Raw genomic sequence first — 23,779 nt, 5'->3', positions numbered from 1 at the left:
GTATTTGTAAACAAACCAGTTCAGTGTATCAATGATTGTCAAGGCTTTATTCGTTGATGTTTGATAGTTCCGTGTATGTATGTGTTTTTTGTTTTGGTTTTTAGTGCAGTTACTGTAGCTCGATATGAACCATTACCTCCGATTTCGTTGAATTTCCATAGATTTGCATGAAAATTGGTGAGTGGTTAGAGGATATCTCAAGGAACAAAGGTGACATGGTGCCAACTTGCGCTTTTACACTGGAGGTGGATGTCACCCCTTCTCGGGGGTGAAAATTATTTTATTAAGAATAACCCCAAAATTCGATAGAGAGACAAATTCTAAGCAAAATTTATTATATAAAGTTATTTAAATAAATCAAAACTTTTTGAGTTTTAAAGATCACAAATTTTAATTTCTCACGAGAAAAATGCATGTTTTCAACCGATTTTTCACAAATAACTCAAAAACTATAGGTTTTTCCAAAACAGCTTTTATTACCAAAATTGAAGCCAATAAAAAATGAAATGTACTCCTTACTAGAAAAATCTTTTAATTTTAACTCAAAGTGAGCTCTAGCGATAGGTAATTGTATGTATATTTTTTTCGGCGAGTTCCCAAATCTAAGTATTCAAGCTTAAATGTAACGGGAAAATGATGTATTTTATAACATAAACTATAAACTTATTAAACATTTGTCGAAGTACTTAGAAATATCTATCAAATGAGCACCCGGAGGAGTCGACAGCATTAAAATGTATGCCCAAAAATGTTTCAAAATGTATTTTTTTTAAATTTATCCAAAAACTGTTATTGGTTTTTTTAATAACCCCGTTAATTTTCACGATATTAGGTTCACCTAAAATAAATTTGAAAGCTTATTCAAACTCAAAGTGCTATTAAACCGCGTTGAAATTCATCTTTTAACCCTTTACTTTTTAAAAAATAAATGGTTAAATGGCCCCGGTTACATGGTTTTCGCAGCAAAATTTAAGCTTTACACGTTTTATTTATATCTCGGTTATTTTTTTACCCTACAGAAATACTAAAAACGGTAAAATATTTGATACAGAAAAAACTAAAATTTGGTTATATATACCATTTTTTACGTATATTGAGTATTTTTTGAGTTATTATCAAAATAGTATGAGAATTACGCTAATTTTAAAAATTCTGTTTTTTTTTAATTACATATTATTTTAAAAAAATATGCATTCTAAACTGGTCATAACTATTGAAATAATTACTTACGCTAATATAAAGAAATTTGAGTAAGGATTACTATAAATTTAAATTTTTGTGGAAATGGCATATGTTTTGTTTTTCACTTTTTCCTAAAAAATTCAAAAGGGTTCTTTTATTTTCATCATAACTTGCTTAATTTTGATGCTATTAACTTCTTGTAGAGCACATTTGATAGGTATTCCGAAGTGCTTTGACAAGTGTGTAAAAGGTATATTTTATAAATTGCATCGTTTTCCCATTATTTAAGCTTGAATACTTAGATTTGAGTACTCGTCGAAAAACATACACATTCAATTACCCATAGCTCACTTTGAATTAACATTAGTTTAGTTCTTTAAGTGAGGGATGTATTCAATTTTTTTATTGTCTTCAATTTTGGCAATAACAACTTTTTTGCAAAAGCATATAGTTATACGTGAAAAACAGCTTTAAAACACGCATTTTTTTAGGAAAAAATAAAAATTTTGATTTTTAATAACTCAAAAAGTATTGATTTATATTATTGACTTTATATAACAAATTTTGCTTAAAATTTGTCCCTCTATCGACTTGTGGTATTATTTTTATTAAAATAATTTTCACCCCCGAGAAGGGCTGGCATCCACCCCCAGAATAAAAGCGCAAGTTGGCATCATGTCATCTTTATTCCTTGTGGTATTCTCTAACTACTCACCAATTTTCATGAAAATCGATGAAGATCCAACGAAATCGGAGGTGAAAACCTTCAGTGACTGCACCATTTTGTTTTTATTATAGGTTTTATATGAGAATATAAAAATTGTGAGGATATAGAGAATTACTGTGTATTTTTTGGGTATGTAGAATATTTTATACATCCGGAGTTCTAGTTTACGTTTAAAATTAGCATTTACGTTTATCATCCATTAATAAGTACGATATTTCAGATTGTTTAACAACATTGATTCCTGAAATAGTTATTTTCCTAACAAGTGCAGAAAGTCATTCTTTTCCGCACGCGACTGCAGTTTGCCGAACGACGCGAAGCGGGAGTTCGGCAAGCAGTCGAGTGCGGAAAAGAGACTTTCTGCAATAGTTAGGAACAATATTTTTTCTAAGAGTCTTTAAAAAATTACCAAATCTTAATAAATTAATTTAATTAATATGAAAATACATACACAAATTAATTCTTTGACAAGGTTGTCAAAATCAAACTTTCAATATAATTAGTTAGCATGACGACTATCTTGGTTTTCATGACGATGATTCAAAACGACTGTTATTGTCTACCGATTTGACTTTCGAATATTACGTCAAAATAATTTTATTTCATCGAATTGTCGCGTTAATTTCATTAAAACAGGAACACAATAAGATATATTTGAAATAAATTAGTAAATAATATCTAAATATTAGTTTATTGCATGTATTATAATTACCTTAAGGCCATATTAACATATCTAAATTAACACGCGTGCGGAAAAGTAAAAATCGTGTACGGAAAAGTAACACGCGTGCGGAAAAGTGAAACTTTCTAAACTAAATTGCGTGCGCGAAAGTGACATTTTTGCATGCTCGTAGAAAATAGTTATTTTCCTAACAAGTGCAGAAAGTCATTCTTTTCCGCACGCGACTGCAGTTTGCCGAACGACGCGAAGCGGGAGTTCCGCAAGCAGTCGAGTGCGGAAAAGAGACTTTCTGCAAGAGTTAGGAACAATGTTTTTTCTAAGAGTCTTTAAAAAATTACAAAATCTTAATCAATTAATTTAATTAATATGAAAATACATACACAAATTAATTCTTTGACAAGGTTGTCAAAACCAAACTTTCAATATAATTAGTTAGCATGACGACGATCTTGGTTTCCATGACGATGATTCTAAACGACTGTTATTGTCTACCGATTTGACTTTTGAATATTATGTCAAAATAATTTTATTTCATCGAATTGTCACGTTAATTTTATTAAAACAGGAACACAATAAGATATATTTGAAATAAATTAGTAAATAATATCTATTACATGTTTAGTAGAACCCCGTAAATCCGAACCCCGCGAATCCGAACTTTCGGCAAATCCGAACCAACGGAAAGTGAAAAAAATTTAAAAATTCAAGACAAAAACTTAAAAACATGTTTATTATACAGAGTAAAGCCAGAAAATTGGACAATGTAGGATTACTAGGACTTTGACATTTAAAATTTCTTAAAAATAAATATTATACTTTAATATATAGGTTTATAAAGTGTTTATAAAGGTTCAACACAAACTTACTTTGGTTCTCTCGTAGTCAACTTGAGTCCAAAAATATTGTCCACACTCTTGCGAGAAGGTTCGGCTACTCAAAATCACAATGGAAGCTTTGAACTATGTACTAGTTAAGGCTAACTTTCAAATAATCCGAACTTTTCGGAATCCGAACAGGCTGTCCCCCCAATGAGTTCGGATTTGAGGGGTTCTACTGTATTATAATTACTTTAAGGCCATATTAACATATCTAAATTAACACGCGTGCGGAAAAGTAAAAACCGCGTGCGGAAAAGTAACACGCGTGCGGAAAAGTGAAACTTTCTAAACTAAAGTGCGTGCGCGAAAGTAGACATTTTTGCACGCTCGTAGAAAAATAATTTTTAAAGTACTAAAATGTATTTTGTGAATGTCATCGACTTTATATCTTAATATGCATTTTATATACACTATAATTATACAGGATACACACTTAGTGCACCATTAAGAATTATTACTTCTTTTATCCAACCGCTGTCACCAATGTTACTTTTTTCTAATTATTTTTACTCAAAACAGCAAACAATATTGCAATACTTGTTATAGTTGTTTTATTATATTATATTTTCACAAACGTTACGTTTCATTTGCAAACAAGTTAAATCAAAACTTGTGTTTTGATTTAACTTGTAACAGTGAAACGTAGGTACGTCGATAGTAATGTAATAATATTATTGTTTTGATATGTACTGTAATGTAAAAAGTTCGAAGTGGCTATTATCGGTCGACGTATTATATAAAGTTAGATTGTGCATTTATATTTAACTATGTGAAAATATATAATATCACTATATATGGAGCAGAGAACCGATAAAAGACGCAGCGAAAGTATTAGAAAAGAATTAAAAGTAAAATCATTACAGGAAAAAATTCATGAAAAGAAATTAAAATGGACTGGGCTCGTATTTACAATGAACGACGGCAGACAGGTTAAAATAACATGGGAAGCGAGGCCGATAAGGGAAACAGGAGAGGTCGACCAAGCAAAACGTGGAATACCAGTGTGATGGAAATATTGCAGAACAGAGAAAAATCGTGACAGGAAGACAAAGAATTAGCTAGGGACCGAAAAAAGTGGCGTAAGTTCGCAGAGAATAACGAGTAAAGAAGACACCTCGACACCTTACTGTATAAAAGGATCATCGATTATGTTAAGTTATGTTAAAATATATTTAAGCCAATACAACTCTATAAAATAGACATAATATTAAATTATAAATTCCAATAAACACAACAAATGTGCTAATGTCACTGTCGCTGAAAATAATAAATGTCCGAATTCATAGTAAACAAGGTACCTAACAAGGACATGCCGTATTGTTTATCCTTGTTTAACTTATAGAGGTTTCTATAGACAAACGGTTTAATTTTGCGATACTAGTTTCTGTGAGTAAAAAAGAGACCTATTATAAAAAGTAGTTCGTGAATAATGTTATGCATGTGCAAAGATAGAATGAAAGAACTTTATCTAGCACCTCTAATTTTTTTTATTTTGAACTTTTATTAACTTAAAATCAACTTTTACATTAAAGTTTAAAGTAAATTCGGAAATGAATTTGAAAGCACGGAACACGGAAGGAGGAGCATCTAATGATGCTTCGCCTCATCAGTTGATTTCATTGTTTAGGGGAGTGCATATTATAGATTTTCACTTCGGAAAAGTCAAACAAGATAGAACTTTTTGTAATTTTATTAAGAAATGTTTAATAAACAACATATCAAAAAAATCTACTCGAGAAGTGGGTGCTTCATTTTTTATTAAACAAATGAACTACGAAGTTTGATGTTTTTTTAAATATCTCCGAAAATATAAATTTTAGAACAAAACTGAATTGAGTAGAACAAAATTGAAAAATTCAGAAAATTTTACAAAAAAAAACCTTATATAAAGAATTTTCTAAAATTAAATCTGTATCTTCTATAATTTTTTATTTATAACGCTAGTCACCCTTCTCACACACATTGGCGCACTGCAAACTAGCGTACGGCGAAGTGCACGCTTGAGTCGTGTTAATGTAATTCTTTAACTAATGGATCAAATCAAATTTTACAAATTTAACTTAAAAGAAGAAAAATCAAGCTACCTTATGGTTATAATAAAAAGAAACAAAATGTATGGGCATAAGTACGGTGGGGGCGGAAAATGAGCCTTACATGAATTTTGTTTAGAAATTATTTAAAAATGTGTAACTATACAATTTTTCTTATAAAACCCTCAATTTTGCACAAATTACCTTTCAAGCATCGTACTAAATGATGTTTCATTAGAAATTAAAAAAAAATCTCAAAAATTTAATTCAAAATATATGACGTCTTAAAAAATGTAATTTTTGAGAACTTCGTAGTTTTATAGAATTACCACCATTTTAAGATGGTATTATTCAAGTTTGAACAGGTCTATTAGAGTTTTATAAGTGCTTTTTTAAAAAATAGGAAGTAATTTTTAAAATGCACTAAATTATTTTACTTTAGAAATGAAACAGACTATTGCTTCTTGAGAAAATTAAGAAAGATAAAAAAATGTAATAAAAAACCGAAAATTACCAGCCAAAAAAATGTTTATATAAAGTGATCAAAACTTTTTTCTGTAAAACTTACCTAAAATACATTTAATAATAAACTTCAACAATAATAAATGTTCAGCAAAAAATTTTTTTTAGCTCATATACAATATGTCTGCGTAACGTGGAACCTATTGATAACTTTTTATTATCAGTTTTACGAAAAAAAGTTATTCTTTATAAAATACTTTGCATCGTATATAATCTAAGATGCAATCATCAAATATCAAATTTTATAAATTTTATACGAGGTATGTTAAAAAATATGAATTTCACTCATAGCCTAATAAAATAAAAAAGTCAAAATGTAAATTCGTACAGGTTAAAACAAATTTTATATGAAAGTTTAGGTGGGTACAAAAGATATTTTTAAGAAAGTATCCACATCATACAAGGGGATCATTGTTTAAATAATTAAAAAGGGGTCATTTTTGCAAAAAAAAAAATACTTTTTTAACTGCTGAGTTAATTCACTTATCAATGAAGGTCTATGGGATTTTTTTCTATAAAGCTGAAGGGTAAATCTTTCACATAAAACTTACTAAATTTAATTTGAACCCTATTTATTTAAATAATTGTATATAAAACTTAAAAAACAAATTCGCAAATAATTATTTTAGCGTTTTAAATAAGCACTATAAAATATCTTATTTTACAGACTAAGTTGCGCTATGTTACCAGTATTAAGCAAAAAAAAGTTGGACAAAAAATATTTAATATTTTTTGAGATATCGAAGTTGTTTTTTAAATGTTACTATATTTTCAATTGCAAAAACGCGGTTGTTGCCAAAGAAATATTCACCTGTTTAAGATCTCATTATTTTTATTTTTATGTATATTGTCGATAATTTTATGGATACATTCAAATTTCAATTAAACTCCCCCCTAAAATGGCATTTGAAAATCATACAAATTTGTTTATAATTTGTTTTTTAATAACGTCGCGGGGATTAAGTATTTTAAAATGCCGTTTCGATAATTGGGTTCCTGGGAATTTTTTAATAATTAACACAATTTTTTGTCGTTTTTTCTTCTTCTTTTTTTCCTTGGAGTTATATTACTACGGACCCTTTTAGGGTTAAATTTTATTAAGAATGTCGAGTCTATGAGATCTAGATTGTAGACCTAAAAATATTAAGATTTAACTAAAATCTCTTAAATAAAATGTGGCTACTTACTGAGTTACGGGGTGTTTTATTTAAAAATTTAAAAATTATTGTTACCAAATGCTTTAAAACTATTTAACGTATCCTTATCATACTTGGCAGAAAGTGTGGCTATTATACACCCTACTAAATTGTGATTAATAAACGTTTCTAGCTAGTGCCAGAGGCGTACGACAGGGGATAGTGAATGATTGACCCTTCCCAAATTCTACGCCACTGATTAAATTACTATTTTAAAGAAATTTTTCGATTATCCAATACCTTGTATGTAAATAACTTTATTGGTATCGATAAAGTCATCAGTTTGAGAGATATTGGAAGTTTAAAATTAATGAATTAATGAATCAAAATAACTATGCCGTTTCATTTTTAACGTCCAATATCTCGAAAACTAATGACTTAATCGTTACCAGTAAAGAGTATATTATTTACATATAAAGTATTGGAGAATCGAAAAATTTCGCTAAAATAATAATTCCCTCAGTGGCGTAGAATTTGGAAAGGGTCAACCATTAACTCTTCCCTGTCGTACGCCTCTGGTAGTAGCTAGAAACTTTTATTTGTCACAATTTAGTAGACTGTATAGTACCCACACTTTCTGACAAGTATGATAAGGATGCGTCAAATAGTTTGAAAGTACTTGGTAAAAATAATTTTTAATTTTTAAATTAAACACCCTGTAACTCAGTAACCAGCCACATTTTATTTAAGTGATTTTAGACCAATCTTAATATTTTTAGGTCTAGAATCTATAACTTAGAGATTCGACATTCTTAATGAAACTTAACCCTAAAAGGGCCCGTAGTAATATAACTCCAAGAAAAAAAAAAGAAGAGGAAAAAAGACAAAAAAATTTGTTAATTAGCGAAAAATTCCCAGAAACCCAATTATCGAAACGGCATTTCAAAATATTTAATCCCCGCGACGTTATTAAAAAAACAAATTTTAATAATTTTCAAATGTCATTTTAGGGGGAAGTTTAATTGAAATTTGAATTTATCAATACATTTATCGAAAATATACATAAAAATAAAACTAATAAGATTTAGTACAGGTGAATATTTCTTTGGCAACAACCGCGTTTTTGCAATTGAAAATAGAGTAACATTTAAAAACAAATTCAATATCTCAAAAAATGTTAAATATTTTTGGACTAATTTTTTTTTTATTAATACTGATAATATAGTGCAACTTCTCCTGTAAAATAAGATATTTTATAGTGCTTATTTAAAACGCTAAAAATAATTTTTTGCAAATTTGTTTTTAAAGTTTCATGTATAATTATTTAAATAAATAGGAGGTCAAATTTAATTTAGTAAGTTATATGTGAAAGATTAATCCTTCAACTTTGCAGAAAATAATCCTATAGACCTTCATTAGTAATTGAATGACCTCAGCAGTTAAAAAAGTAATTTTTTGCAAAAATGACCCCTTTTTAATTATTTAAAGAATGATCCCCTTGTGTGATTTGGATACTTTCTTGAAAATATCTTTTGTACCCACCTAAACTTTGATATAAAATTTGTTTCAACCTGTACGAATTTACATTTTGTTTTACATGTAGTGAAATTTTATTTTACTAGACTATCAAGAGTAAAGTATCGTTAAGTTTCACCATATCGAAAATTATTATTGAGAAAAGTTGTTTGGAATTAAAAAATTTGTCTTAGTGTTCAATTACATCCTTCTAATTAAAATATTGTGAATAATAAAGGCACTTAGAAAAATTCATATTTTTTACATACACTTCTTATAAAATTAAAAAAGTTTAATATCTGATGGTTGTATCTTAGATTTTAGACCAGGGAGAGCATTTTATGAAGAATAACTCTTTTTCGTAAAAGTGATAATAAAATAGTTATCATAATTGTAATAAAATGATAATGAGTACCTATCCGTAATTTGAGAAAAAATTGAAAAAAAAATTTCGATTAGAATAATGTAATTGTATATTTAAACATAGTTTTTAATTTCAAACAACTTTTCATAATAGCATTTTTTGATATTCTGAAATATCAAGGTACTTATTCTTTAACGCAATTCATATTTTTGACATAACTCGTATAAAATTGATAAAATTTGATATCTGATGGTTGAGTTTTAGATTTTTGTCTATCCAGAGCATTTTAGGAAGAATAACTTTTTTTCGTAAAATTGATAATAAAATAGTTTTCCATGTGGTTCCTAGCTACTCAGACATACTGTATAAGAGCTTCTGTATAATAATTTTCAAATTGCAATGCCATATTCGGATTCAGTATAATCAAAAACAAAATAGAAACATATTTGATCAAAGTAAAATGATGAATTTAACGATATTTTTAAAATTATTAATACAAAACAATTGTTATTGTTTAAACAATTAATAAATAATTAGTGGCCAAATCTGCGAGTAGAACTTTTTTACTTTAACATGTATATAAACTAACAAAAAAGTTTTAGAAAAGTATAAGCTTGTTTGAATTTTTCCGAAACAATGCATGTTTTCGTTCTAATTGCACTCCCATAGTTGTAATAAAGTTTTTGCTAAAAAAAGTATTATTTCAAAGGATAGAGTATGTGTTTTTATTTTGCAATAAACAAATTTATTTATTTATATCGAAATGTAATAAAAATTAAAATGTATCAATCATTATCAAAGGTCATTGGAATGCCCAGTCAGAGCAAACTATCCGCTGTCCTGCGCGTAGCACCAATAATTAATGTTTATTTAAAAAAATTTCTGACGCCGTGGTAGTTACTTGATTTTAGTTTTGCAAATTTCAAATGATAGGTACAGTACACTTCTATAAGTAACAAAAATGTCAACTTGCTATCTGCTTTATTTTCAGTCCTGTAACATTTTAAAATAATGAATTTTTTTTGCGAAAGCTGGATTGCAAAATTTATTTTGCAAAATCCTTTAAACCGATCTTAATAAAATTTACAACATTGTTTAACTGTATCATAAAGTTTTTCTGGGTGAAATATGAAGGTCATAAATGTAGCACAAATAGTTGAAAAACGTAAAATGTGAATACTTGTTATTGTATGTTTTTTTCGAAATTATTGCTATTTTTCAACAGGGGTGACTATTTTATAAATTTTTGACTAATTCTATATTGTAAGAAATTTAATTATGCAACTTTTATACTAGCACAACTTTTCTAGGAAATGAATACTTTTAATGTTATATTCAAAAAACGAAGAAAAAATCGAATTTTTCCTTCAATTTTTGACCTTTTGATTTTTTAAACAATGTTCCGGACCTTTTTGAGAGGGAGGATTACTCAAATATTATTATTTAAGTTATTTTCAAGCAATTTCTGCACAAAAATTTGAGTCACCTCTCAACGTCCAAATGTACTAATATTTTTACAGATGCGCCCTGGTCTATTAGTTTGTTTCTTAGCAGCTGTCGCTACGGCACCCCAGCCAGTTCGTTCTTTTCAATCCGGGATATATTCTGGTAGCGGATGTCGGATGTTTTTCTTTTATTCTGATTAGTAACAGCCTTATAAACAATTTACCCGAGATGGGTAGTCGATTGATGGGTCGGTAGGAAGAGGGTTCTTGAGGGGGTTTGTTAGGTTTGATGTATGATGTAGGCTTTTATGATGATTTCTGCATGTTTCTAGATAATAATTATAATATCTCTAAAATGAGTGACAAAACTGAGTATTCAAACACTCAGTTACTACTGCTCATGGAACTTTTAACTGCTTTTATCACTTCTTCTTTATGTTCTTTATAACAGGATCTAAAATATTTATATATTGTAAGTGTGAATATTATGATTAACGTCTTTATAGAAAACTTTTGTGTATCTTATAAAACTTGCTATCATTTTTAATAACAAAACATACATGATAAATGTTTAGTGAAAAACCTTGTAAATTAGACGTACAACTGTTGCTGTCCTAATATTGCAAAGCCGAAAAAAGAAGTACAAAAGAGACTAAAGAAAAAAAAACTATCTTTACAATGTTTCTTTTTTAAACGTTTCGAATGTCAAGTATATTTCATACCTACACGCTTTTAACATACAAAGTTACCTCTAATTTACCGTACACGGACATGCGTTAAAATTTAAATTGAAATGCATACAAAGTTTAGTGCAGGAAATCCTCTTTTATATACCTGCACATACTAACCTAAATAGTTTCAGTGTACTATCCGTTTTATGTGGTTTACTCTAGACTTCTGAAACAATATATTACGCCTGTGTTTTAAACAAAATTGTATAATTTCATGAGGGTTGAGTAGGTATAATTTACTTACAATACTAAAAAGCAGCTTATGAAAAAAAAATAATACATTATTTGTATAAAAGTACTTATCAAGCATCCAACTTATTTTGTGATTCCAAGCTATAATTTACAATATCGTTCGTTAACATAGCAATTTTGGAATTATTCAGCCAGATTTTTTAATATTCTTTTCTTTGCTGCTCATAAATTATTATAAGTTAGAATATTTCATTTGTCTCCGCCTCAATTAGATAATAATAATATTTATTTAACAGGCATTACCTCACTTAGGTATACTGTTCGATCGTCTTAATGTTTTGAATTCAATTTGGCAGTATACCAGTAATTGGTATACCAATAGTATACCAATAATTGGTATACCAATGGTATACCAATAATTATTATTGTTGAACTGTATAATGTACGTACCCCATTGAAATTTTTCCACTTTCGATATAATATTAGTGCAGCCGATATGTGAAACAATTGTGCGTTTAATGATAGAAGTAAATAATTTAAAGCACATATACTACACATATAATGTTCAAATAGATATGAGGCCAACTCATAATTTTGCCTTTTACAAAAATGGCGAGCATTCAAAATGGCGACTATACATATATATAAGATCTAGGTCTTGAACCGGAAGAATCGGTTTACCAAAAATTGTGTTTTCCTGGTTTTAATCTAAAAATATGTTGTTGTTTTTTCAATTTTTTTACCCTGTATGTATTAATTTTTCAAAAAGTTAATACCGCCATTGAAAAGAGCGTAAAAATATTTTTTTGGAAATATTTTGAACTTTTTATTTATGTTAATTACCATTTAATAAATGCATAACCTATCTTCACATGCACCTATGTGCGGCAGATTCGTGTAAATATTATAAGAATTATTGTGCATTTAACGGTAGAAGCATATAATTTTAGCCACATATACTACACACATAAAGGTTCAAATTTAGATATGAGGCCATCTCAGTTTTTGTTCCTTTTACAAAAGTGGCGGGAATTCAAAATGGCGACTATACATGTGACTAATAGCACGATAACTTTTGAACGAGACGTCAGATTTCAACCAAATGTGGTACGTAGGTTTTTTTTTGATAAATAAGATCGAGGTCTTGAACTGGAAGAATCGGTTTACCAGAAGTTGTGTTTTTACTGTTTTTTTTTATGCAAAAATATGTTGTTTTTTTTTCAATTCTTTCACCCTGTATATATAAATTTTTCCACCACCATTGTAATATTCCAAGGTAATACCACCATTGAAAAGAGTGTAAACATATTTTTTAGGAAATATTTTGGACTTTTTATTTATGTTAATTGCTATTTAATAAATGCATAACGTATGCTCACATGTACCTATGGGCGGCAGATTCATTTTGAATGGGGGCCATTTTTGTAAAAGACAAAATCTGAGATGGCCTCATATCTAAATTTGAATCTTTGCATGTGTAGTATGTGTGGTCTAAATTATATGCTTCTACCATTAACTGCACAATATTTCTTATATTATTATTTGCACGAATCTACCGCACATAGGTACCTACATGTGAAGATACGTTATGCATTTATTAAATGGTAATTTATATAACAAAAGAGTACAGAAAAATTTCCTAAAATATATTTTTACGCTCTTTTTAACGCCGGTATTACCTTTTGGAAAAAATAGTATATAAAGGGTGAAAGAATTGAAAAAACAAACAACATATTTTTACCTAAAAATCAGGAAAACACAACTTCTGGTAAACCGATTCTTCCGGTTTAAGAGCTCGATATTATACATCAAAAAAAGAACCTACGTACCAAATTTGGTTGAAATCGGATTTTTCGTTTAAAAGTAATCGTGCTACTAGTCACAGGTGTATAGTCGCCAAAATCTGAGATGACCTCATAGCTAAATTTGAACCTTTTTATGTGTACTATATGTGGTCCCAATTACATGCTTCTACCATTAAATGCACAATAATTCTTATAATATTTGCCGCACATAGGTACATGTGAAGATAAGTAAATGCATTTATTTAACATCTAGAGATGTTAAATAAATGTAAAAATAAATAAATAAAAGAGACATCTAGAAAAGCAGCCATAGTATACGCATTATCAGTAGTTTATTTGTATAGATGAGACTAAGGAAGTTATCGCATCTTGAGTTGATTTTGATTTTCGAAATCCATACTGAGATTTTGGGAAAATATGTTCTTGCTCTAACCAGTGTTCAATTCGATTTTTTATTAATCTTCCTAACGTCTTTAGGAAGCAAGAAGCTAGAGATATTGGTCTATATGAAGTACAGGAATTTTCTGGCTTTCCAGATTTTTTAATAGGTATTAGAATATATTCCTTCCAACTCTCTGGAATTTGTGACGTATCATTCCAAATTTCATTAAAAATATGTAATAATAATATTTTATAGTGAAGTGGTATATGGTATATCATGCAATATGAAATATTGTCTTTACCTGGAGCACTGCTATTTTGTTGACCAAGTACTCGGTCTAACTCCCACAATTTAAATGGTTGTTCTAAGCCAAACTTATCCCTTGAAATTGTTTCGCTGTATTCTGGAAAATATTGAGACGGTACCCTCTGAGGAGATATTTTATTATGAAATTCATTTAGTTAGCTTGAATTTGGATTTATTGGAATCTTATTGGACTGTTTGCGATTTTAAAAGCGTTTACTTTCTTCCATACTTCACTGATTTTTGTTTTGGAATTAAGGATTTCGCCATACTCTATCCAATTCTGTTTTTTTTACTTGAAGAGTTTTTTTGCAACAGCATCAAGTCTCTTAAATTCAAATAAATTATTCCTTGTAAGGTTTTGTTTATATTTTCCGTACGCAATTTTACGGTTATCAGCAGCAGTTCTACAACTTTCGCACCACCATTGGTTTGAAATTTGTCTCTTATGTATGACGTTAGATGAAAACTTCGGTATTGCTAAATTGGCTGCTTTATTAATGTTTGCTATTAATTGTTGATAACTACCGGGAGAATTTTCAGCTTCTAGTACAGAGGTGTATAAGTCCCAATCGGCCTTATTAAGATTCCAGATCTTGTGAAAGTTTTCAGTTGGAGATAAAGTTGTATTATCTGTTTCCATGTTTATAATAATCGGAAGATGATTGGATCCATGAGGATCTTGTAAGACACTCCAAGTTAAAAAATTTGAAATATCTTGAGTACAAAAAGGTTAAGCCAATAGGAGACGGACTGTTAGTAGTTGCTAATGTGGGCGACCCATCATTCAGACATATCAAATTACAATGATCAATACTTTCTAAAAGTTTTTTACTATAGTTGTCTTCAATTTCGCAGCCCAATGCGATACTGTGGGCATTAAAATCCCCACCAATAATAAAAGGTTTAGGTATATCTTTTAAGAATTCCAGCCAATGTCCTTCAGATATCTGGGTTTTTGGTTCAATGTATACTGAGACAATAGTAATAGGATTTTTGTTTCGAAAAATTTGAACTGAAATACATTTATTAGTGAAAGGATGTTTATTTTTAAGATTGATTTCTTCACTTATGTTTGATTTTAATAAAATGGCAGTTCCACCATACCCGTCTGCACGATCTTATCTAAAGCAATTATAACCTTTTAAATTATAATAGTAATTTAATTTAAACCAGTTTTCTGAGAGTAATGCTATGGAAATTTGATTTTGATATAGCAGATATTCCAAATATACTTTATTAGCTACTGTTGAACGACAATTCCATTGCAGCAAATTCATATTTGTGATGTCTGCGAATTTGAAGACAAGGGTTGGTTTACACGATTACTAATTATTTGAACTATTTCTGACTCTGATACATTAAAATTTAACAAACCACTGAGGTTTTTAAATAATGTTGACTATTAAAAATTCCTTCCGAGACAACAGAGGAGTTTGGTTGAGAAAGAATTTATTGTCTTGAAATTTCAATGGGATTGGGGCTAATTGTCCTGTGCCTTTTGTTTGGGCTTGAAGATGTACGGGAAGAAAACATGTAATTAGTAAAATTATTTTTATACGATTTGGGTTGTAAATTCTGGGTCTGCGAGAATTGGGGTTGAGAAGAATGAGACTGTATTATGCTAGCTGGGGTAAGTCAAGATTAAATCCGTTAGGGATAATTTGTCGAGGATATTACACTATTTTCCATGGGAGAGGTATTAAGAGCGACTATGTTAGCGTATGTATTTCTTGGGACCTGTTTATTTTCATCAAAGAAATTAACATTGGAAGAGCTCATGGTCTCCTTCAAAATGTTTTGCCTTTTAAATTCTGAACAAGAAGATAAATTGGTTGTAAGGTGATTTCCTTGACAGCTAAAGCAACGTGGTAGGTAGTCAGTACTAGTACAATCTTTTGTGATGTGGGATTCCTGACATTTACTTCATCTCGGTCTACTTCTACACTGACTACCCAGGTGGCCGAAACGAAGGCAGTTATAACCTAATAAAACCTTTTGTTTGTAGGGTTCTGATACACCAGTAATTCGAGGCGACTAACTACAAAGGAGAGAGCAGTGTTACGACAGTAGTGTGAGATTGATCCCACATAAAAAAGTTCCTTGACAAAAAAGAAATAAATAATTAAGGAACTACAAGGTCCTAGACCTCATAGAAATGACCCTCATTATATCAGTTTACAATGTTTTATTGAATCTGATTTGATCTTATGTGAATTTGACAACTGATCTCTTATTTTTTAGCTTGTAAAATGTGGCTCATCCTAATTTTTATAGCCCTCATGTTACTAATATATAAGGGACAAAATTCATTAAACTACTGGAGGGATAGAGGCGTTAAGCAAATGTCAATTTATACTTTTATAAAAGGAAATATTAAATTTTTTCTGAAAAAAGATAGTATGGCAGAAAATATTATGGACACCTATAAATCATTTACAAATTGTAGGTAAGCATTTTTAAAAGCTGTGTAACAACTAAAATTTAATAAAAAAAATATTGATACTGTCGAGTTATTGTTAACATTGACACATGGATTCATTATTTCTTATTCTTTTATTGACATCGAGCCCAAGTAGTCGTCAAGAAACGTAGTGGAACCTATAGCTCCAACTATATATGAGGTTCTAGGCCGCATCAATATTTAGGCGAGCGGCAGTAACTCCTAAAATTACGTTCTACCGACCACGAAAATCAACTTTAAGGTGAATGAACAAAAATCAACTTAAGGTGAATGACACATTTTGGTGACATTTTATGTTTTCGAGGTCGCTGAATCTAAATATAAAGTTTATTTTCATCTAGAGTTGGTAGGACATGTTCAAAAATTAAGTTTTATGCAAAAATGCGAAAAATCAATTGATGATTTTTCAATTTTACCACACTGTATTTTTGGTCGCTGTAAATATTTCCGTTTGAAAATTTTACGGTGTCATATTTGAAGTATTTAGATAAAAACGAGCTTTGTCCAAAATGTTTAAACAAATTAAAAGAGGAGTTGTTAATATTTAAACATTTTGTCGTTAGATTTCGTTAGTTTCATGTTTACTTAAAAAAGTTGAGTGAAAAACTTTTTAGTTTATAATTACTTAAACAAACACCGCAATAAAATATAGTTCATGAAGAAGTTTTCTGGAAAATATTAAGTCAAAATAAATATGTAACAGGAAAAAAGTTATGTGACTTTATAGAGGAGCGGCACACCCCAAATAATGCTTTATAGTGCGATATATAGCACGTCGTAACGTGCGTATATCGTTTGGACTATTGCGTATAACATGTTCTGACCAACTGGAATGTGCTGTGTTTTTGAGATAAGATCCTAGATCGTCCTTGTGCAGCAACTGTCAATTACGCCGCTTGCAAGTCCAGTCGGAGTTGTACGCCTTCCTCCATATTTTTATGTAGAATATTTTTGGCAGTTTCGGATCGTGGGTCAAAGACAGACCGTTTAGTTACGCCCATTCTTCGACAGCCTATCCGTGTGTCCATTTATGCTAAGATCAAGTTAGGACTGTCGGATTGTAAATTTTTGGATGGTGAAACACAAATTGTGCTCTTGAAAGCTTGTATGTATTTTTGTCTTGCCACTTTAAAATATTTATTATTCCATTGAAAAAGTCCTTTATAAAAGGTATACAAACTTTTACTAAAATCTCTTTAAGGGCTACATCACAACAGAACATTTTCGATATTCTTACAAAATCATCATTAGTGTTAAAATAAACAGGTTGAATGCTAGCTGAGCTATCCAAGAAATACCAGGGTGAGAGCTGTTTAAATGGTATGTAGTTATTTTACAAATGCCTATTTGTTTGAAATTCCATAGGATGGATTTTTTAATTAATAAGGCATTATGCCCTTATGTAAAGTATAAACCTTTTCATCACGTGGGATGTAAATCGAGTTGTTTGCTTTACATTACGACAGTTTGATGGCAGCTAATTTGTCATCAAACTAAGCATGGTAACTAAGTTGTCATCTGAGCTGTTGCCTCTACACTACTGTCATAATTTACAACACAATTTACTTCCCACGTGATAGCAAGTTTCATACTTTACCTAAGGGCATAATTCTTTATTAATTAAAACCATCCTATACTTCGTCTAATTTACTAATCGTTGCACGTCATCCGCGTCATAGCATGTGACGTCACATGGTACCAACACGAAATATTTAGGCGGTAGGTGTGTTATTTTTAGAAACATTTTGCCTAGTACACTGGAATTACAGCCATTAGACATATTTTATTATATACGCGTAGAAATAATATTTGACGATTTCTATTAATTTTAACCTAAAGAAATACACAAAAATTTGTTTCATTTAATTTGTATAATTGGACTATAAAGCGTTTTTATGAAGCAGATTTGTTCGGAATACACTGTAACTGTAATAAAACGAAGGTGACATTTTACAATAAATTGGTAACATTTATTGGACAGTTGCGGTGATGACACTTCATATTTGTTTATATTCTTTACTATAAGTAGGTATCTGTTTTATTATATTTACTGTTTTTATTATTTTTACTTTACTATAAAAAGATCCTCTACTATAAAAATATAAATTTCACCTAATTTTATCACGACTTGGAATAATCGAGGTATCTGACAACTTTTTTAGTTGTTATTGTAGACATATACAAAGAAACCTACCGGCTTCATGCCAAGAGTTCGGAGCCGTTATTTAATTATTAACAATGCATTGCAAAACGCTTGCACTGCAAATCTTAAAAGATTGTAACTTAATTCTTGGTCTCCATTTCTTAAGTTTTTACTTATTTACATTGAATATTAATTTGTTTTGTTGTCTAATCCACGTTTACAATAATTATGTGATATATTTGATTTAAAATGGATTCAGGATTTTTTTATACTTTGGCAGCTATGTCAACTTAGACCTCTGGCTTAGATAATGACGTGCAACGGTAAGTAAATTAGATGGACTGTATGTAATTTCAAACAAATATGCATTTGGGTGGTTCGCCAAAATAAGCGGCATATTGTGTAACTCGCTTTTTTTTAAGTCCTTTACATACTGTGTTTCAAATTGTGTTGCCAAAGTTAAGTTATACAATAGATGAATGTAGGCCACTTAACATTAAATTTAAAAAAATATTTTTACAAGCATTTTATGCAATTTTAATGTCAAAATATCAACTCCGAGGCTCTAACCCACCTTGTTTTTTGATCTGTTTTATAGTATTACACACTGAAAAGTTACAAAAGTGCAGATTATTTTATCAATAATTAATTAAAAACCCAATGTAATTTAAAACTGTTAAATTAATAAATTTCATTTCTAAAATTAAACCATAAAAATCTACTACTAAAACTGTAACCAACTTTTTGCATCAACACCGAGGCCTCATGATAATATATGAAAATTTAGGCCAAACTGCACTATACTGTCTGGCAGGCCACTTGACAAGAGAGGAACGCTTTAGTCTAACCCAAATTGTGGAAGAAAGTGGACGAACATAATATTGTTAAGCGATAGTAAATTTTTAAAGGTGTCTTAAGCTAAGCGTATGTTTTTATACAGTCAACACCGAAGCCTTCGTAAAAGCTTAATTTTGCTAATTTTTTAATATGTTTTGTTTCTAAGTATGCGCTATAAAGTTTTTTTGACACACGATGAATAAAGCAGTATTATTTTTAATATTTGTAGAAAGTAGAATTAAAAATGTATAAAATCATCAACACCGAAGCAATCAACTCCGAAGCCCAGTCGTGCCTCCGAGTTGACGAACGTGCCTCGGAGTTGTTGAAAGTGTGTGAGTGGTCATTCTTAAACTAAAAAAATACAGTTTAAATTTAGTCTGATATAGGATAGGAAAAGAACCGTGTTGAGCTGCCCCCCCCCCACCCCACTTGCAAAAATCAAAAAACAAATAGCCCTGATTTATGAGCTATTTATGAGCTCTCATATTCCGCAAACTAAAAATTTTGAGCTCGTTCCACTGAGCAGGAATTTGATACCTTAGTGGGGGGGCTGAGTCAGCCCCCCACTACTTAAAAATAGGAATATTGAATCGGTGTTTGCGGCAGAATTACGAGCTATTTATGAGCTCTTGAAATTATAGAGTTTCGATTTTTGAGCTCATCCCCTTCACCCCCAAACAACCCTTTAATTGATTTAACTTGAGAAAAATGCTGAGAAGACTTAAAATGTATCGTATTGCGGATATAATTTCTATAGCTTATATACTCTAAGAATAAACTATTAAATCACGTGCATTTCGATTATTGAGCTACAACCCCTTCGCAAGAAAACCATCTTTCCGGCTTAAGAGAAAGTTGTACTTAAAATGCATTAAACTATTATTTGGCGACTACATATCATTGAATAATTTATAAGATTCAAATTACGCGCATTTAGATCAGTAAATTGCAATTTATTTTGTATAGTGCAGTCACTGAATGTATATAATGTATATAATGCGATTAAAATAAATCAATACTTTTTGAGTTATTAAAGATCAAATATTTTAATTTTTGTGAAAGAAATTGCATGCTTTAAAGCGATTTTTCATAAATAACTCAAAAACTGTAAGTTTTTACAAAAAAGTGTTCATCAGTAAAATTGAAGCTAATAAAAAATATAATAAATTGCTTACTTGAAAAACCCTTTAATGTTAATTTAAAGTAAGTTATTGGTAATTAAATATATATTTTTTTTGCGACTGTTCAAATCTAAGGATTCAAGCTTAAATAACGCGAAAGAGATGCATTTTATAACACTTAGTACTTGTCAAAGTACTTCGAAGTACCTATCAAAAATTAGCTCCAGAAAAATTGATAGCATCAAAATCCGCTCACCAATTTTCGTGAAAATTAATGGAGATTTACCGAAATCGAAGGTCATAGTTGATTTTTACCTTCAGTGACTGCACTATAGAAAGAAAATGGCAATTCAATAATTGAGATGCGTATATTTTGCGAGCTCATAAATTATTAAACGATATCTAGTCGCCAAATAATTTATTTAAATTATTTTAAGTACAACTCTCTCTTAAGCCGAAAATATGGGATGGTTTTCTTGCGAAGGGGTTGTAGTTCAATAATCAAAAGGCGCGTGATTTAAGAGTTTATTATTAGAATATAAGCTAAGCGAATAAAACTACTATTAACTTTTTTGTAAAAACTTACAGTTTTTCAGTGATTTACGAAAAATCGCTTCAAAACATGCATTTTTTTCACGAATAATTAAAATTTTGGATCTTTAATAACTTAAAAAGTATTGACTTATTTTAATAACTTTATATGATAAATTTTGCTTAAAATTTGTTCTTTTATAGATTTGTGCAGTTATTTTTTATAAAATAATTTTCACCCACGAGAAGGGGCGGTATCCACCCTCAGGGTAAAGGTGCAAGGTGGTACCATGTCACCTTTGTTTCTTGAGGTATCCTCTAACCACTGACCAATTTTGGTGAAAGTCGATGAAGGTTCACCGAAATTGAAGGTAATCGTTGATTTTTACTTTCAGTGACTGCACTGTACAAAATAAATTGCAATTTACTGATTTAAATGCGCGTAATTTGGAAGCTTATAAATTATTAAATGATATGTAGTGGCCAAATAATTAATTTAATGCATTTTAAGTACAACTTTATGTTAAGCCGGGAAGCTAGGGTGGTTTTCTTGCGAAGGGGTTGTAGCTCAGCAATCGAAATGCACGTGATTTAATAGTTTATTCTTAGAGTATATAAGCTATAGAAATTATATCCGCAATACCATATATTTTAAGATTTCTCAGCATTTTTCTCTTAAGTTAAATCAATTAAAGGGTTGTTTGTGGTGAAGGGGATGAGCTCAAAAATCGAAACTATATAATTTCAAGAGCTCATAAATAGCTCGTAATTCTGCCGCAAATACCGATTCAATATTCCTATTTTTAAGTAGTGGGGGGCTGACTCAGCCCCCCCACTAAAGTATCAAATTCCTGCTCAGTAGAACGAGCTCAAAATTTTTAGTTTGCGGAATATGAGAGCTCATAAATCAGGGCTATTTGTTTTTTGATTTTTGCAAGTGGGGGGGGGGCAGCTCAACACGGGTTAGGAAAAGGGTTACTGGGTAAGCTCTCAAGATGTTTCGGTCGGTTTGGTAATTATCTTCTTTTTATAGAAAATGACTCATACATATACACTGGAGTACGACGCAATAATGAAGGCGAAAGCTCCCAAAATCGTCAAATAAATATTTTATGAAAGAAAGTAATATTTTATGCAGCTATGCTTATTTCTGTAAGAATATACCATTTTGGGTAGTCTTCTCTAATGTTGATAAAAGAGACATCTGTCTATGTGGGCACATTATGTGAAAACATGGAGCTCATGTGTGGAAGCGGATAACAAATCATTATGTTGACATGGAGAAAAGACAGAAGAATGTATAGAAAGGAAATGCCAAGATTGTGTTCAAAAGCAGATTAGATTTTTGAAGTTTAACGGAGAAGACACGGCAACATATTGGAAAGTTTTGGCAACACGAAGGCCGGTCTAAATCAATTCCGAGTTTTTGTGTAGTTTTATTACATACCAATTTTTATTTAATTGTTACGATCATAAATTTCAATTAACAGAGAATTACGTCAACACCGTGGACACTTAGTCAACTCCGAAGTCACAACATTTCCGTTTTTCGGAAAATATTTAAAAATGATCTCTGCTGGTATAATGGGTAAGTTGAATAGCTCATTTTATAAAAAATATTTAAAAATGAACCAATTCTAAACCATGTTTTAAATTAAATTTCTGTACCTCGAAATTGCCGTCTATTTTGGCGAATCACCCATTTGTAAAATAACTATATACCAATTAAAGGGTTCTCACCCTGGAATTTCTTTGGTGGCTCAAATAGCATTCAACCTGTATATTTCAACATTGATGATGATTCTTTAAGAAAATCGAAAACATGTTGTGATGTAGCCGTTAAAGTGATTTAAGTAAAAATTTTATAAATTTTAAAAGGATTTATTTAATAAAATTTTTGTGATTGTTGGTATACAGCCAGCTACGGAAAAAATTCTTTCTTTTCCTTGTGGATTTAATATACTGTTTTCGTGGAGCATTTATACTAAATTTACAATCAATATGCAGTAGAAACAAACAAACCAAGACACGTTAAATGCTACTAGGAGCACTCCAGAATCATATTTTATAATGGTATAAACTTTGGAAATCATTATTTGGGATTTACAATGTACATACATTGAATTGGGAGTGCTCCTAGTAGCCTTTAACGTATCTTGGTTTGTTTAGTTCTACTGCATCTTGATTGTAAATTTAGTATAGGCTTGACATGTCATAGTTTAAACAGATGCTGGTACCTATACAATGTACCCATCTGTTTTTTAGATTTAAATGGTGACTTTCAGGAGGTAAATCTAAATCTAGTTATTTATTCTGCGAAAAAGCTAAGTTGGTTCCCTAGCAGTACTTATAAGTCGTTTATAAAATTTATTAGCTTCTTTTATCAAAATTTTATATCAGCAGTTACTGTATTTCAGATATGCTGGTGTTTATCAATTTACGTTGCCAGTCTTAATGATTAGAGACCCAGAGTTACTTAAGGAATTAACCGTTAAAAGTTTTGAACACTTTACGGACCATTTCAATATTATAACTGAAGAAATTGAACCTTTATGGGCAAAAAATTTGTTTGTTTTGAAAGGTAAGTTATTTGAAGATAAGTTTAGGTAAGTTCATTTGATAAATGTATATTAAGAACACCTACGGGCGTTATTCAAAAATTGAATACCAAAAAAATACAATTTTTTTAAACAGCAATTTAGCAAGATATTGGTTACTTTTCTGAAATTTATTGAGATGCTTTTTTTCCGTCACTGATTTTGGTGGAATTCATTTGACGTTGCGTC

General features: G+C 30.1%; 1 protein-coding gene across 4 annotated transcripts in view; it reads left to right on the top strand.

Annotated features, from left to right (window-relative positions):
- The window catches only part of LOC126883772 (cytochrome P450 9e2-like), a 41,145-nt gene continuing 17,366 nt past the window's right edge, over positions 1–23,779 (top strand). The window contains exons 1-4 of one of the 4 annotated variants that reach the window (XM_050649452.1): positions 9–73; positions 1,981–2,038; positions 16,139–16,343; positions 23,411–23,574. In XM_050649452.1, the coding sequence (XP_050505409.1) occupies positions 16,147–16,343; positions 23,411–23,574 (361 nt within the window). In that variant the 5' untranslated portion in view covers positions 9–73; positions 1,981–2,038; positions 16,139–16,146. Of the gene's footprint in view, positions 178–1,980; positions 2,039–16,138; positions 16,344–23,410; positions 23,575–23,779 lie in introns of all 4 variants that reach the window. The other 3 variants (XM_050649446.1, XM_050649439.1, XM_050649459.1) reach the window with 3 other exon arrangements.

This window comes from Diabrotica virgifera, chromosome 1 (assembly GCF_917563875.1).
Source record: "Diabrotica virgifera virgifera chromosome 1, PGI_DIABVI_V3a".
NCBI lineage: Eukaryota > Metazoa > Arthropoda > Insecta > Coleoptera > Chrysomelidae > Diabrotica > Diabrotica virgifera.
The sequence above is the reverse complement of the archived record's forward strand: the minus strand, read 5'-3'. Positions and strand labels throughout refer to the sequence as shown.